Below are 13,890 nucleotides of genomic sequence, written 5' to 3'. Positions count from 1 at the left end.
CTCTTAACATTGCATATAAGTTGTGAATCTAACCATCAAAAGTTAATTCCATAGACTACTTTATCAAAAAAAATGTTTCATTCAACTCTTGGTTATCTTCTAAAGTGTGCCACATGCATGTCAAATGGCTTAGATTAACAAAAAAGTGGATCGAATCTCATAGTAGTGGGAATTGGTAGTTGTTCATGAGTTTAAAGACTTATTTTTCTAAAAAAAATTATCTAGAACTCATTTAATAATTCAAAGACCAAATACATGTGTTACTCATTCATTTTATAATTAGGGCAAAACAAATCCCTGAGTGGCCAATACTTGTGGTTTCTTTCCTCTTTTCCCTATTGTGTTTCTTTTCTAGTTGCGGTCACTCTCGCTTGTGAGAAGAGTCTTTATAGTTGTGGTTGCTCTCTCGCTTTGTCGATGAGAGCCTCTGTGGCGTCCGTGACTTTACAAAATCTTTAAGTGGTGACTATCATTCACATTTTGTTTTGGTTTGGTTCATGCACATAGCAAAGGATTATGATGAGAAAAGATCATCGTCTGTAAGAGTGACTCACGTCAATGCTTCTTTACTAACGGTTGCAAGATCATTAGATGGTGGTGTAGTTTTTTACTCGTGATGCCATCGTGGTGGTTCTACGGTTTGCAAGGTTTTTTGTTGGTTAGATGTGAGTCTCAGTGGTGGTTAAGAAATAGTGTACTCAGGATGAGTATATGAGCTTGTGTGGTCTTTTTTTAACATGTGTGACCTCTTGGTTATATTGAGTATGCTTGTCAGATGTATGTTTTCAATGATTTATTCATAAATTGTTATTACCCTAAAATAATGCATCATGACTTCTTTTGAGTAATACTTATAAATTTAACTATAATACTAATCATATTAAATCGGAGGATAACTGGTAGCCAGTCACGGTTAAGCACTCATTCCAAGGGTGGAGAAGACCCACACATGCATGTCAAATGGCATTTCAGTAGCGGGTTTCAAACCTAAAACCTCTAATTTTTAGTTTAAAAAAAAAAAAAACCTCGCAATCCACCTTTTACCATTAGACCACCAGATCGTGATTACATATAAATATTCTTATCAACCCCGAAAATTACAGCACCTACTGATAAATTCCAAAATAATAATCCACAAAAGTTTGTTCATCTCCGCTCCCGCCATCTTAAATATAACCCAAAACCCTAATTATTTCCCGCCCTGGGAGGAGCAAAAGCCCAAAACTATTTTCCGGGAAATCTTCTATTTTCTCTGCACACAAACGGAAACAGACGCCCATTTTCGTATGCTTTGTTAGGGTTAGGGTTTAGGGTTGTGCGAGCGAATCGATCAGAATTTGGAAGGTGAAGGGGAATTGAATATGACGGAACTGAACTCGAAACACCAGACTGTCATTCAAGCTCTGCTTTCACGCGGCCCGCTCAAGGAGGACCACTTCCACTCCCTCTTCACCGCCCTCACCGGCAAAACCCCAGGTCTTCTTTTCCTCTTCTTTTTTTTGAATTTCCATTTTCAATAATTGTTGGGCTAAAATTAAGTATTATTATTTTTGTTTTAATCCGTTTACTTGTGTCAAAACGCTGAAAATTATAAATTAAAGAAACAATTTTAGCTTGGTTTTTAACATTTTTAGTTTGATTCATTGTTTAGGGCTGTTTGATAACCATTTCGTTTTTGTTTTCACCTTTTTGAAAACTGAAAATTGAAAATAGTTACCAAACGAGTTCTGAAAACTGAGAACAAAATAGTTATCGAATGGCCCTTAGTTTTTGATTTTATAATTTCTTTTACAGCAGAAATGGTGGCTTCGTAGTTGTAGCGATTAAATGCTCTGTATAGAGGTTGATGTTTTTACTCCATTTTCACTACCTGTTCACAGTTATGATACTGAATTAGGTAGTCACAGGCAGCAATTAGGAGGGCTATCAAGAATTAATTGAGCACTTATCTTCTTCTGAAGATATCGAGAAGTCTAATCTGTTCATGTTGAAGCAGGTAGTGATCGGCAGAAGTTTGATGATTTTCTTCTCAAGATAAACAAGGCACTTTCTTATGTCCAGTTTGAGGTTAGGGGATGCAGAAACCAATATGACGGTCAAGTTTATTACGGAGTTGTCAATAATGTTTCCGACGAAGAATCCAAGCTTGGAACAAAATATTCAGTCGCTCAGATTGCTTTCTATAAGGCCATTGTAAGTCCGAAAACATTTGTGTTTTATTTTTTTATTTTTTCCCGAGCGTTTTGAAAATGTAAATGCTATTATTACTGGCTTTTCATGGTCAATTGAGTTAATGAAGGGAAGAAATAACGCAGGTTGTCTGATACTCAGAATTTATCTTACTATTCTAGAACAAAATGTTAATTCTTTGGGATATACCCTATTCATTGTACTATCTTGCTATGGGTTTCAGCAGAATGATCAGAGTCCCTTGTAGCCATTAATTACCATTTTATTGTGAATGCCATTTGGTCGAAGTAAACATTGTCGCACATGAGCAGTAAAGGTAGAGAATAAACCCATTGCATGAATGGAAAATGATGATTATGACTGCTTTTTAGAATGAAAAACAAGACTAAGGAGTAATCGAATATTGCTTTCCGTTGGTCTTGCAATATATAGTTTGCGAAGATTAGGTTTAGTTTTTGGTAGTTAAACCAGAAACTAATGATCAGATGAAGCTAGAGTTCAAGTATCTAAACTATCAGAGAAGCTCTGAGAAAGACAAAGAACTAAGACTGTATTTGGTTTTACCCCTATGATGTAGAGGAAAAGAAAAGAAAACAAACTACAAGAAAAGAGAATCTTCTTGCATTGGTGGTGGCTAAGAATTGATTGGTAACTCTTGTTTTTGTTTACATTATGGTTTTGCGTGTAGAAGACTTCCAATAACCACAATTTTTTATGGGGACCATAAAAACTTTGTAAACAGCACATATTTCAATGACTAAGTTATTATTTCTTTTATAAGATTTTTCGTTTCCAACCAAATGCAAGTCTGTACTTATGGTAATCTAGGGCATATCTCGCCATTATGAATTTCTAAACTGTTTTCTGTTTTGTTTAACTTGGCATTCTTCTGTCCTGTACTTGTATTTGTTATGGTGAATGGTGAATTAAGTTTTATCATGTTGTAATTCGTCCAGAATTTACTCCTTTATTTCTCTCTGTAGCCAATTTTGAAGAATAATCAAGACTATTAAATTGTTCCTTTTTTATGTTGTAATATTAGGGATGTCATAATAGAAAATTGATGATGGTTAGACTATTTTCGAAACTCAAGAAAAAAGCACCTGGAGATCCTGTTGACCATTAGCTTACCAGAGACCTAGCTTAATTACAAACACTCAGCAAGTATATGCAATTTTGTAAGGCCTCTTACTAATTAAATTTCTGTCTGTGTATAAGATTTAGTAACTTCAAAATCAGTGGTCTCTATTTAAAAAATAACAAATATTAATAAACACATAACCCTTTAAGTTCTAGTGGATTTGGCCTCAATGGCGTGTGATCATCTTTACTGCAAGTGGCATAGGAGCGGGGACAAATCAGCCCTAAAACTCTTAACCTTGAGTTCTATCACATACAGTACAGGAACGGGCGTATACAAAGACATGCTGAGCGTAATCTCTTTAGTTTCTATCTACATTAAGTGCAGTCACATGCAAATTCAAATATGTGTGTGTGGGGGCAAGCACATGCACATATGCATATGTGTGGAAAAAAAAAAGACATTCAGGAATCACGAGAGTTTGTTCATTAAGGATGAGCAAGAAGCTAGCCCGGTCAATATTGTCATTTGAGTGTATAAATGGTTGAACTCCAGTTTAGATGCTTGGTAATAGGTGGCCCTTGACTTTAAAGAAAAAGAAGAGAAGCTAGATTTCTTTTGAAGTTGTGTAGTTTTATACTTAAATAACTACATTCATATTATCTTGTTCTTTTCTTTTGATGTTATTTTGATATTAAATATCAGATAGAAGCAATAGTGCAGGATGCTGCAGCTCAAGGAACCATATCTAACATTGATGCTCTTAATCTAAGATTAGAGAATCAGGTATGTCTATTTTTTCTTAATAATAAAAGCTCTATTTCCTGCATGCCTAGTCTTTCTTGAAGAAGTTGGGGTTCCACCATAAGACCAATTGGCAATATAGGGAGTAGCCCAACTACTTATAAGCACATGCAAGGTCCCTCCTCTCATCAATGTGGGATTCTTTCTCAACGTTTCTTTGCATCAATCTTTTGTATACCACCACTGTAAACCAGTAACCAAATGACAGAGTTATACTTAATGGCTTTAGGCCTTCTCATTTATCCTCCAGATTCAATACGATAAAGGTCTTGTTTTATTTTCTTCAAACATCATTTGTTTTGCCCATTTTCAGAGAAAAAATATAAGAGTACCCCTGGCATAGGTATGTTGTTAAGACTTAACCGATGTGAACATGTGAGTGACACTCACCATAGTTATTTAAAGAACGGACAGAAAGCAATCTTTGATGCTGAGAAATTTGAGTCAAAGGGTTATTCTATTCCACCTCTTAGAAAGAAAAGAAATTAAATCAAAGTACTTAATAGCATGGCGATGCATTTATACAAAACTTGAATAGGAAAACACTTATTTTAGGAAAAGGTTATTCAACTCGTTCATGCACTTATTTACTTGATAATTTTTGTGGTCTATTTTTAGGTTCTCATGGGTTCAATGTCGCAATCAGAAGGAGGTCTACCTCATGTGCCTCCTGCACTAAAGAATTTCTCAATATCTCAGAAGGAGAAAACTCTTGATGAACTTGTACGGGACCAATGGCTTAGCTTAACTCCAGATAATTATATTGGACTTGGTATCAGATCCTTCCTTGACCTGCGAAGTTGGTTACGTAATAATGAAGTTCCGCCATGTGAAGTGTGCAATGAAGCCGGGGTGAAGGTCGGCCTAAAGTTTCAAAAATTTCATCACTATTTTAGTATTGCCAAGTTGTTCATCCCACTGCATTGCTATTCCGCCTTCTTTCCTTTTATCAGCATTTTGTTTCTTGCTCTAGGATATCGAGCAACAAGAGGAAAAATAGAATTACATAACAAGATTATAGGACATGGGATTCTTATGTTATTAAATAAATTGACTACTTTGATTTGTTAATCGTTTGCTGAAGCTGTTGAATCGGATAATTTGCTGGATTATGTTTGACAGGCAGTGTTGTGTGAAAAAGACGGATGTAGCGTTCGAATTCATCAGTATTGTGCGAAGAAAATGTCTCTGCAAAAGGTATTGATTTACTTATTGCAAAGTAAATATGAAGAGAGTTGTAGTATCTAGTTAATCTAATCAACGAGTTTCAGGGCGGAAGAGTTTGTCCAAGTTGTGGTACTCAATGGCAATATACAGTAACCAAAGCAGAAGCTGTGGAAGAAGAGCCAGATTACCCTACCGAGAGCCAGCCACACGTTGGACCCAAGAAAAAGAGGCTGCGAAGAAATGAAATTGGCGATGGAGATGTAGCTGAATGCGGCTCCTCTCAAGCATCCTTACCTGGTGGTCCTACTCCGAGAAGATCCAGTCGAAACTCAATCCGCCTCAAGTAATTTGGTTTCAAGTTGCGGGTACAGTGGCATATATTGTATGTTCTGCTTCGAACAATCTTGAGTTATCGGAAAAGGTGACGGAAGTACAAACGTAGGATTGATTAGACTTAAGGCAATGCTGTAGAAATCCGGCATGATAAGAGTTAGTAGGATTGTTTCGTCTAGTGCATTGCCCCTGGCTAAGTAACTTGCTTTCAAGGATGACCGAGTTCATCACAAGATATTCAATCACTTTGCGTTTTGGTTTCGGATGCTTAATAGCGAGTAAAATTATGATGATTATAATTTACATAGATTAAAGTAGTTTAAAATATCATTTTATTAAAATACGTCTATATTAGCGGTTTGGCTTTACAGCTAAATTTAGCCTACCAAGCTCAATATGTGGTAGAAAAGTACATCAGAGAAGCAGAAGCAGAAGTTGCATCACATGGTTTGTGGAGAAACGCTGTATGCCGATCCGTGTTCACAAAGTCAAGAGAACCATTAAGCGCATTTCCAAGAAAACAGACAGTTTCGGCATCATCGCCAGAATAAGTGCTGGGGCCGGTGGCCAAGCGATCATTACTGCAAATGAACGGTTGCCGTGGTGGAGATAACCGTTGCCCCCTGTTGAGGAGGCATTGCTAACAGAACCGTCCACCATGGAGCCGAGGTGCCCTGTGGTTTCTGTTGTAGAAAGATTGCCGCACCTGAAGATGCTCTTCTTGGGACTCCAAGTTCTACACCTTTCTTAAGTAAATTTGCATTCGCGATTTTCGTGTTCACGATGTATGAAGCATCATCATGCTACACCCAATCAATATTTTGAGGCATAGAGATAGGAAGGCAGGGTTTCAAGAAGTAGATGCAGAGTTGGTAACGTGCTCAAATTAACGTTCAGAATAAAAATACAGATTTCAAATTCATCATGAATATGAAGGGACACATAGAAAACAAATGAGAAAGAAATAAAACAAAAAAACAGAAAGATGTGATGATTACCTAGGTACACGGGTGATTATATACCGTCCCTTCTCTAAATCGTATATAGTCTTTATTTGTGGTTTCCGGGATTGCAGTACAAAGAATACAGCAAACACAGCTATTAAAAGGAAAGCAAAGAAAGAGAAATAAGTGACTGACTCGTTTCCAACAATCTGGCCCATATTATCAAGTTCCCATTCAAGGGGCTCCAGCATTGTTTCAACAAGGAAAGCACCCAGTGTCCAATCAAGGAGAATGTTTCCAGTCTCATTTGCATATCCAACCCTGAAATGCGGTCCATCTTACAATTTTCAGTTCAAGCGAAGCTACATCATAATCTTTAATCTTAGTGTTGTATAGGGTAGAAAGTAGCATGGAATACGAACAGCTCTACAAAATGCAGTAAATCAAGTTGAAAGACATGCACAGTGCATATGAAAGTCTTCAACATTGTTATTGAAATACTCGTGTCGACACCAAAATATTGGCTGTATAGCTCATAGCATGTCCGTCAGATTTTTAGTTGACTCATCTGATCTAATAGATATGTAAAGAGTATAGCACCAGATTTTCACCACATACCTTTTCTCATCCATGGGGATTCCTAGACTGTCATGCAACAGCGCCACCATGTATGCAGATGAAAAACAATATTTCAACAGATCTGAATCAACAATGCTATGATGCTGATTTTTCTGTTTCTCCCAATCATCTTCGCAATAATGTTGACCTGCTGCCTCTAATTCAAACAAAGAAGCGGTTGGCACCAGCCCAAAAAGCTGTACAAGGTTGAAGAGGAAGTACCAGATTAACAACTGATAAGAGACAAGATTAACAAGTGATAGAGACAAGACATCAAGCGAAAAATATGCAACCTAAACAAAAACAAAAGTAGAACTAATATGTGAAATAAGAAGATTTTAGTTATCTTTACGTGTCCTTACTCCGTACACTTCAAGGTAGATTTAAGTGAAATCAAGTTTACAACATCCTTTGAATGTAACAATACCTTATATGCATTATGAAAACAGGCACTTCATGAAAGAAAAATCCTTTGGGCCACACGCTTCTATAAATTGTCAATTCACATTTATCAACCTGGGTATGCTCAGTTGCCAATGTACTTGGGAGAAGGTAACCGTTGATATATTTAATGAATGCGCGCCGGTACCTAGGTGGAACATGTTTCTAGTATTTGGGCAATCCTTAACCAATTCTATAACATCAATACTTTCCTAGAACCTAGAGTGATAAGAACATTGAGGTTAGCTAAGCTAATCTCTGGAAAGGAAAAGCGTTTCAGTAATTAAAATGCCCAAATACGTTTCAGTAATTTGATCCAAAACGTGAATACACCTGTACTAATACAACTGGAAAGACCATACTATTAGGCCTAATTACTATCTTACAACTAACACCTGTACTCAAAACAGAAGTGAGGGCAACATGCTAAAATGTAAAAGCAGTAACCCACAAAGAACAACACTCAGGCACGTCAGAAAGCCAAATCTCTCAGAGTCCCTAATATTTTACAGTTCGCACAGTACTTACTCCTAAATTTATAGGCCTTGATTGCTTGACAAGCTCCCTTGAGATTTAAACATTTCTTTTGAGTTTTCCCTTCTATTTACCATTGGAATTTAGGCTCCTTGACAACTTTATAGATTTGCTGCATTTCAAGTGGAGTTCATAAGTTCAGGGACCAGAGATGTCTGGCAGTGGGAAGCATTAGCATATGATTTGTGCAAGCAAGGTATCTAATTCTAATTCAAGGGAATTGTTTTTGCTAGCACTCTCACTGAAATCATTGACTTGCTGGAAGATAAGGCCTGAAGGGCATTGAAAACCTCACAAGTGACACTGATTATTCAAGTATCTTACTGTGATTTAGCAGCTCTTAAATTTTTAAATTCCTATTTTTTTTTTCCTTTTCTAGACCTAGTCAGAGTAACTTGACTAATTCCTGAGAAAGTGCAGTCCTTAGTGCCACTCCACATACTTACAAGATAAATATCTTGATTCCAGGGGGTGCACACAATGAGCTATGTTGCTTGCAAATGCTACACTCAGACCCGAGTCAGTTAGGCTTTTCTACAAACAGAACTTGCTTAGGCTCGCTTGCCGGGGGCCTTCCTAGCTTCTGCATAACACGAACAGATGGAAGTATTGCCGAGCGGCCTTCCAAGCTCGGCCCACTTATGGCATCTAAAAGTAAATAGGTTGTGCATGCAATTTTCTAATAAGCTAGGTTCAAACTTGAGGGTCAACACTCAAGTTGGGCTCAACCTAGCAGGCTCAGATTAAATGGGCCATAAATTTGTACACAGGCCCAAACTCGGGCTAACGCTTCCTAAAGCATCTTGAAACTAAACCAGAGAAGCCCTCAAATAATCCCTCTGATAGAAAATGAGCCAGTATTTGCTAAATTGCATATATGAAGTCTGTGCAACTTAGTTCCTGCATTTTCCGTTCAAACTATTGTACCCTTTTAGTTTTGGTATGTTGTGTTGTGTAAGTGGCTACAAAATCACATTTCCATCAAGTTAATTGACAGAAATGGTACATATTCGTTAATCCCTATAATCTATAAAACATTTGAGAAAGTTCCAATTTCAATAATGAAATCCCTATCACCCTTTCTAAATATTGTTTGCAAAGTTCCCTATTGCCCTTTCTAAATGTTGTTTGCAAAGTTCAACACAAGTTGCTTGTAGAAAGATGTTACTTCTGATGGTCAGTTTCATTTGGGTCCAAAAGTATTTTCAATATTAGGATCCGATCAGTTTTTTATACTACTATGTATTGAAAAGTCAAACTGAAACACCCAAACAGACTGAAAAAATTACACTAAATGCCACACCACTTTGTTTTCTATCAAAGTGGGCAAAGGTTGGCTAATCCAAAAGGCACAAAACTGGTTGACTTGTGACCTAAAACTATAAAACATAAAGCAATATTGGTAGAAATAAAATAAGACCATTGCATTCCCAAATTTCACAAAAGTTTATCTGATCATAACAATTTTTTTATACGTATCTAAAGCTCTAACCAAGATTTATGGGTTGTTTAACACCAGATCTATAACTGAACACTCATGTTAAACTAGATTTTAAAAAAGAAAATAAATTAATCTCTTTATTTACCAACCTCAGAAGTAAATAAGAAGTTCTGGGTAGAAACGGGCTTGCCTCGTAACTCAAAAGGAAAGGATGAGACAATTTTGCAAGGTGCACCAATGCATTTATCTGCATTTTATAAAGAGCAACTATTAATGATCATCTTTTATTCATACAATTAACTTAGAATCTCAAAAACCAAAGAGCTGTAACTTCACAGTATATCAAACAGACATTCCCTAACACTAACAGAATGATTATGTAAACAAAAAAAAGTCCTAATAAAATAAAACTGGTAAAAGAGCAGAATACCAAAGTTTATGTCTATGAATAACCTAGGTAGATATTACTATAAAACTTATCAATAAGCAGGAAGTAAAATCTCTTTCTAAAGCCTGATTACGTCATGTTGTCAACCCACGACATAGAGATGTATTCCTTTATCGTGTCAGTATTTTATTCCAATCCAATAGATCAATATGGTCATTTGCAATTGAATTAATCATGAATGGTTTTCTACATGCAACATCATACTGAAATTCTCTTTCTAGAAAAGAGTACTTTCCTAGATCCTTGATGTTTATTTAACTTAACACTGAAGTCAAGCTTCCAACTTACTCCCTTTTGGGGAGACTTCGTTATTAAGACTTCTATTGTGGTATAACGGGCATTATTAGTTTATTTAAAAAATGGATACCAGCACAAGAAAATTGAATTTCAAATGGAAAGGAAAAATAGAAACGCATGACAATGAAGGAGCAGAAGATGATGCTACCTTGTCTTTTCTTTAATGATGCCAAAGCCTCAGATTTGCATGCAGAAAAGTTTCCACCCATTGAGGAAACTAGAAGTTGTGCATCACTAGCATTCACTGTCAGCTTATATCCTCTAGGAATACAAGGGTTACCAAGACTTCTCTCCATAGAATTTGAAACTGCATGACAGGTGAGTACACTTTCCCACAATCAGCAACAGTTTTTAACTTTTTATAACAGAAAGTTTGAAAGTGCATGAGAGCATAGTTGTTTCAAATCCACCAAGATACTGCATTTTAAGATTTGCTTCATATCTAAGTACTTATACTAAACAACAATGCATAAGTAGGCATGGCCATAAAGATCAGCAGGATCCCAGACAACAAAGCAATGGATGCAAGGTAGTCAAACCTACTAAGCATGGAGTGGACACGATGATTAGAGTCTTCAAACTTTAGGAGTGTGGATACAGTAATAATCCGAGTTTTTTAAAGTATTAACCAAAAGTTCTTCAGCATCGTAATCTAATAATGGGCAAAAATGACCTAAACCATTCCTACGTATTCTTCTTCAAGTAACAACTGTGTTCAAGTCATGCTACATTGATTGTATTATAAGTTTATTCTATACTTTTAGTTAATCTTTATGTGAATTGTGCATTTATTTTTCGGTTCTCATTTATCAAAATGCTCCCATTTCTCAATCCAAGTTTTATTGCATATGAAATGCAAGTCCAATAACCTTATATACCAGTCACATAAGAACTAAAAATCCGGGAAAATACGATAGAGATGTAGAATAACCCAGGCTTCTAGAAACCTCACTAAGCTCAATAAATTAAAAAACTAGTCAAGAATATTCTGCTTTGAACATTGAATTACTAGGAAATGGTGTGGGGAGCTTTAAAATAATGTCGAAACTAGAGTGTGCCACTGATACTTTAGTAACACTAAACTAAAGTTGTTATTTTTTATTGTAAAAAAAGTATGAAAAATGAAAACCAATGGTGTGAATGGAACCAAAAACCACAACCAGTTGGAATTCATGCAACATATATAATAATAATAATATAACTATAGTTGTTCAAAGTACCATGAAATCAACTTTTATCACATGGTATCATAAAAGAGAAAGGCCAATAAATCGTACAAGGCGTCAACTCTCTGGACTTCTGCAACTCATATAGTGATTCCCAAGCCGCATCCTGTATCAAAAAATTAAAATAAAAAAAAGAGTTGTTGGAACATTTGATTGAGAAATTTCCACTGAATCCTCGAAACATTGCCGCCATGGTGAAGTAACTTAAGTTTAAGCTTGGAAAAATTCATAAAGCATTAGAAAAGTAAATACAGGGCATACTTCTGTTATGAAATTCTTTTGCTTTATGAAGAAAATAGAGTTTGATTATCCATTAGCCATCCTTCCCTATTTTCCGAGAAAAAAAAAATTAATCAAAACTACAGGTAACTTTAATGTAATTGATATCCATAGTGAAAGTCACCCCATGTTTAACATATGATGTTTCAGATCAGAGTTAATTAATAGATAAAAATCACATGACCAGTGAATGAGAATCTACCTCGACTTTTAAAAGATAAACCAAGAACTAGTTAGACATAGATATAGATTAAGCATACAAAGTGCATAAAGTCGAAAACAGTACAAGTTGAGCTAATTCTGCTGACATTGATCCCAATTTTCATGCATAACTTCATCAACAGTAAAACAAACGACAAACAAACGGAGCTCAGATAAAAGACCTGGCCAAATAGCGGCAAGCCTTGACTGTAAAGGTGGTAAGTAACTCCAAACAACTTGATGATTCGAGACGGGGAGGAATTCACTTGTCGTGATTGTTTTGCAGCAAACGTAACCTGCACGGTCATACATTATTAACACAACAAAAATGAAATAAAAGTAGAAACACAGAAATGATGTAGTTGGTTTCGAATCAAATCAAATGAACGTAAAGTGTAAACCTGCAAAGAAGTCCCACCAAGTTCAACAACCCCAGTGGTTTCCTGAGGCTCACTCGTCAAAGTTCCAAGGGCATAATTGGCACCCACCCAGGCATAAACACCTTGTTCCTCACCTGCCATTTGCACCAATTTTCAGTTCAATTTCAACCCCAAACTTCAATCTAATTAACTAAATTACAGAGGATTCTATGGTAACCTGGAATGACTCGGGCCCACTCGTCCTTGAACCAAAACCCGGACGACCTGAGCGCCTTCCGGCACGACTCGAGAAGCTTCTCGGAGACGTCGGAGCCGAGGGCGTCAAGCTCAGAGCCAGAAAAGAAGAGGAGCTTGGTGTTGGGGCGCTCTTTCTTGGGCACCTGGAGGGTGGCGAAGCGGAGCAAGGGGCCGAGGGAGGGGCCGGCGCGGTCGGGGTGGGAGGCAAAGGCGGAGAGGGGTAGGCGGGAGGAGGAGGAGCTGGAGGGAGCGGTGCCGTCGAGGAAGTGGAAGACGCGGATGCGGATGGAGGAGGGGCGGGCGGAGATGACGATGCCGAAGAGGGTGGAGTGGGAGTGGGCGAATTTGGGGGAGAGGTGGAGTTTGTGGGCGGTGGAGAGGAGGTAGAAGAGGAAAGGGAGGGCGAGGAGGGAGAGGGAGGGGATGAGGCATTTGGAGGGAAGGCGATTGCTGCGGACGGAGGCGCTGCCAGTGCCAAACCCACTGGGCGGCGGTCTCTTTGATTGGGATTGTGATTTGATTTGGATTTGGAGGGTTGACAAATCCATCGGCAGCCACTTTTGATTCGAGTTTTGGCCCTTCCTTTCTTGCCTACCCTTACCTACATTTGCACCGGAAATGGACACAGACAGAGTGTGTCAGATTGTTTCAAAATTATTTCATATTTGCCATTTATTTAGGGATTTGCAAATGCAATTGGAAGATGATGGTTATATACACACACGCGCACACACAGGAAGCCTGGAAGTGATTCCCATTTTAAAAAAAAAAAAAAATGGAGACATTCTCTTAACGGTTAGATTTGGTTTTAATGAAATTCTATGGTTGAGATTCTGTGCTCTGTGATTCAACTATTGAATTTCATTAAAATAAAATCTAATAGTTAAGAGGGTGTTCCTATTTTTTTTGAAAAATGGGGATCCCTTCCCTTAAAGGCTTGTGTGTGTATATATATATATATTTATTTATGCTGCAGTCTTATAGAATTATAAATGTGATTGTGTAAATACTAGTGTATCTAAGATATCTTTTATATTCCCTTTGGTAGTCTAATTTCTATTAGAGTTGTAATTCTAAAAGGGTAAGGATTTTACTTATCCTACTACTATAAATAAAGGCATAATGGAGGTGGAATAGAACACACCTCACAATTACACATCTCTTTCTAGCCTCCATAATTGTTCAGTAAATTATGCCCATAACACGTTATCAGGACGCTCTTGACGCTGCGCTAAAGAGAGTTTGATCTTCAATCAAGAGAGTATTACG

The 13,890-nt window shown here is 37.2% G+C and overlaps 2 protein-coding genes across 3 annotated transcripts; one reads left to right on the top strand and one right to left on the bottom strand.

Annotated features, from left to right (window-relative positions):
- The first annotated feature begins 1,104 nt into the window (after positions 1-1,104).
- Positions 1,105-5,878, top strand: LOC125471152 (non-structural maintenance of chromosomes element 1 homolog). 2 transcript variants are annotated; one of them, XM_048571261.1, is made up of 6 exons: positions 1,105-1,476; positions 1,997-2,193; positions 3,977-4,057; positions 4,694-4,933; positions 5,198-5,272; positions 5,344-5,878. In XM_048571261.1, the coding sequence occupies exons 1-6, from the start codon at positions 1,362-1,364 to the stop codon at positions 5,587-5,589; spliced, it is 954 nt and encodes a 317-aa protein (XP_048427218.1). In that variant the 5' UTR covers positions 1,105-1,361; the 3' UTR covers positions 5,590-5,878. The 2 variants fall into 2 exon arrangements, with proteins under 2 accessions (XP_048427218.1, XP_048427219.1); XM_048571262.1 differs by having other exon boundaries at positions 1,107-1,476; positions 5,347-5,878.
- A 559-nt stretch (positions 5,879-6,437) lies between these two features.
- On the bottom strand, positions 6,438-13,311 carry LOC125471151 (probable apyrase 6). The gene is made up of 8 exons (XM_048571260.1): positions 12,602-13,311; positions 12,406-12,518; positions 12,187-12,300; positions 11,576-11,630; positions 10,447-10,605; positions 9,703-9,800; positions 7,138-7,334; positions 6,438-6,840 (listed from the first exon to the last, which is right to left on the bottom strand). Exons 1-8 carry the CDS (start codon positions 13,167-13,169, stop codon positions 6,570-6,572), a joined length of 1,575 nt encoding a protein of 524 aa, XP_048427217.1. The 5' UTR covers positions 13,170-13,311; the 3' UTR covers positions 6,438-6,569.
- Positions 13,312-13,890: the final 579 nt, after the last annotated feature.

Source organism: the organism of the source record quoted next, unplaced genomic scaffold, assembly GCF_019419815.1.
Source record: "Pyrus x bretschneideri cultivar Hongxiangsu unplaced genomic scaffold, Pyrus_bretschneideri_v1 Contig58, whole genome shotgun sequence".
NCBI lineage: Eukaryota > Viridiplantae > Streptophyta > Magnoliopsida > Rosales > Rosaceae > Pyrus > Pyrus x bretschneideri.
Note: the sequence above shows the minus strand (reverse complement) of the source record. Positions and strands in the feature narration are given on the sequence as shown.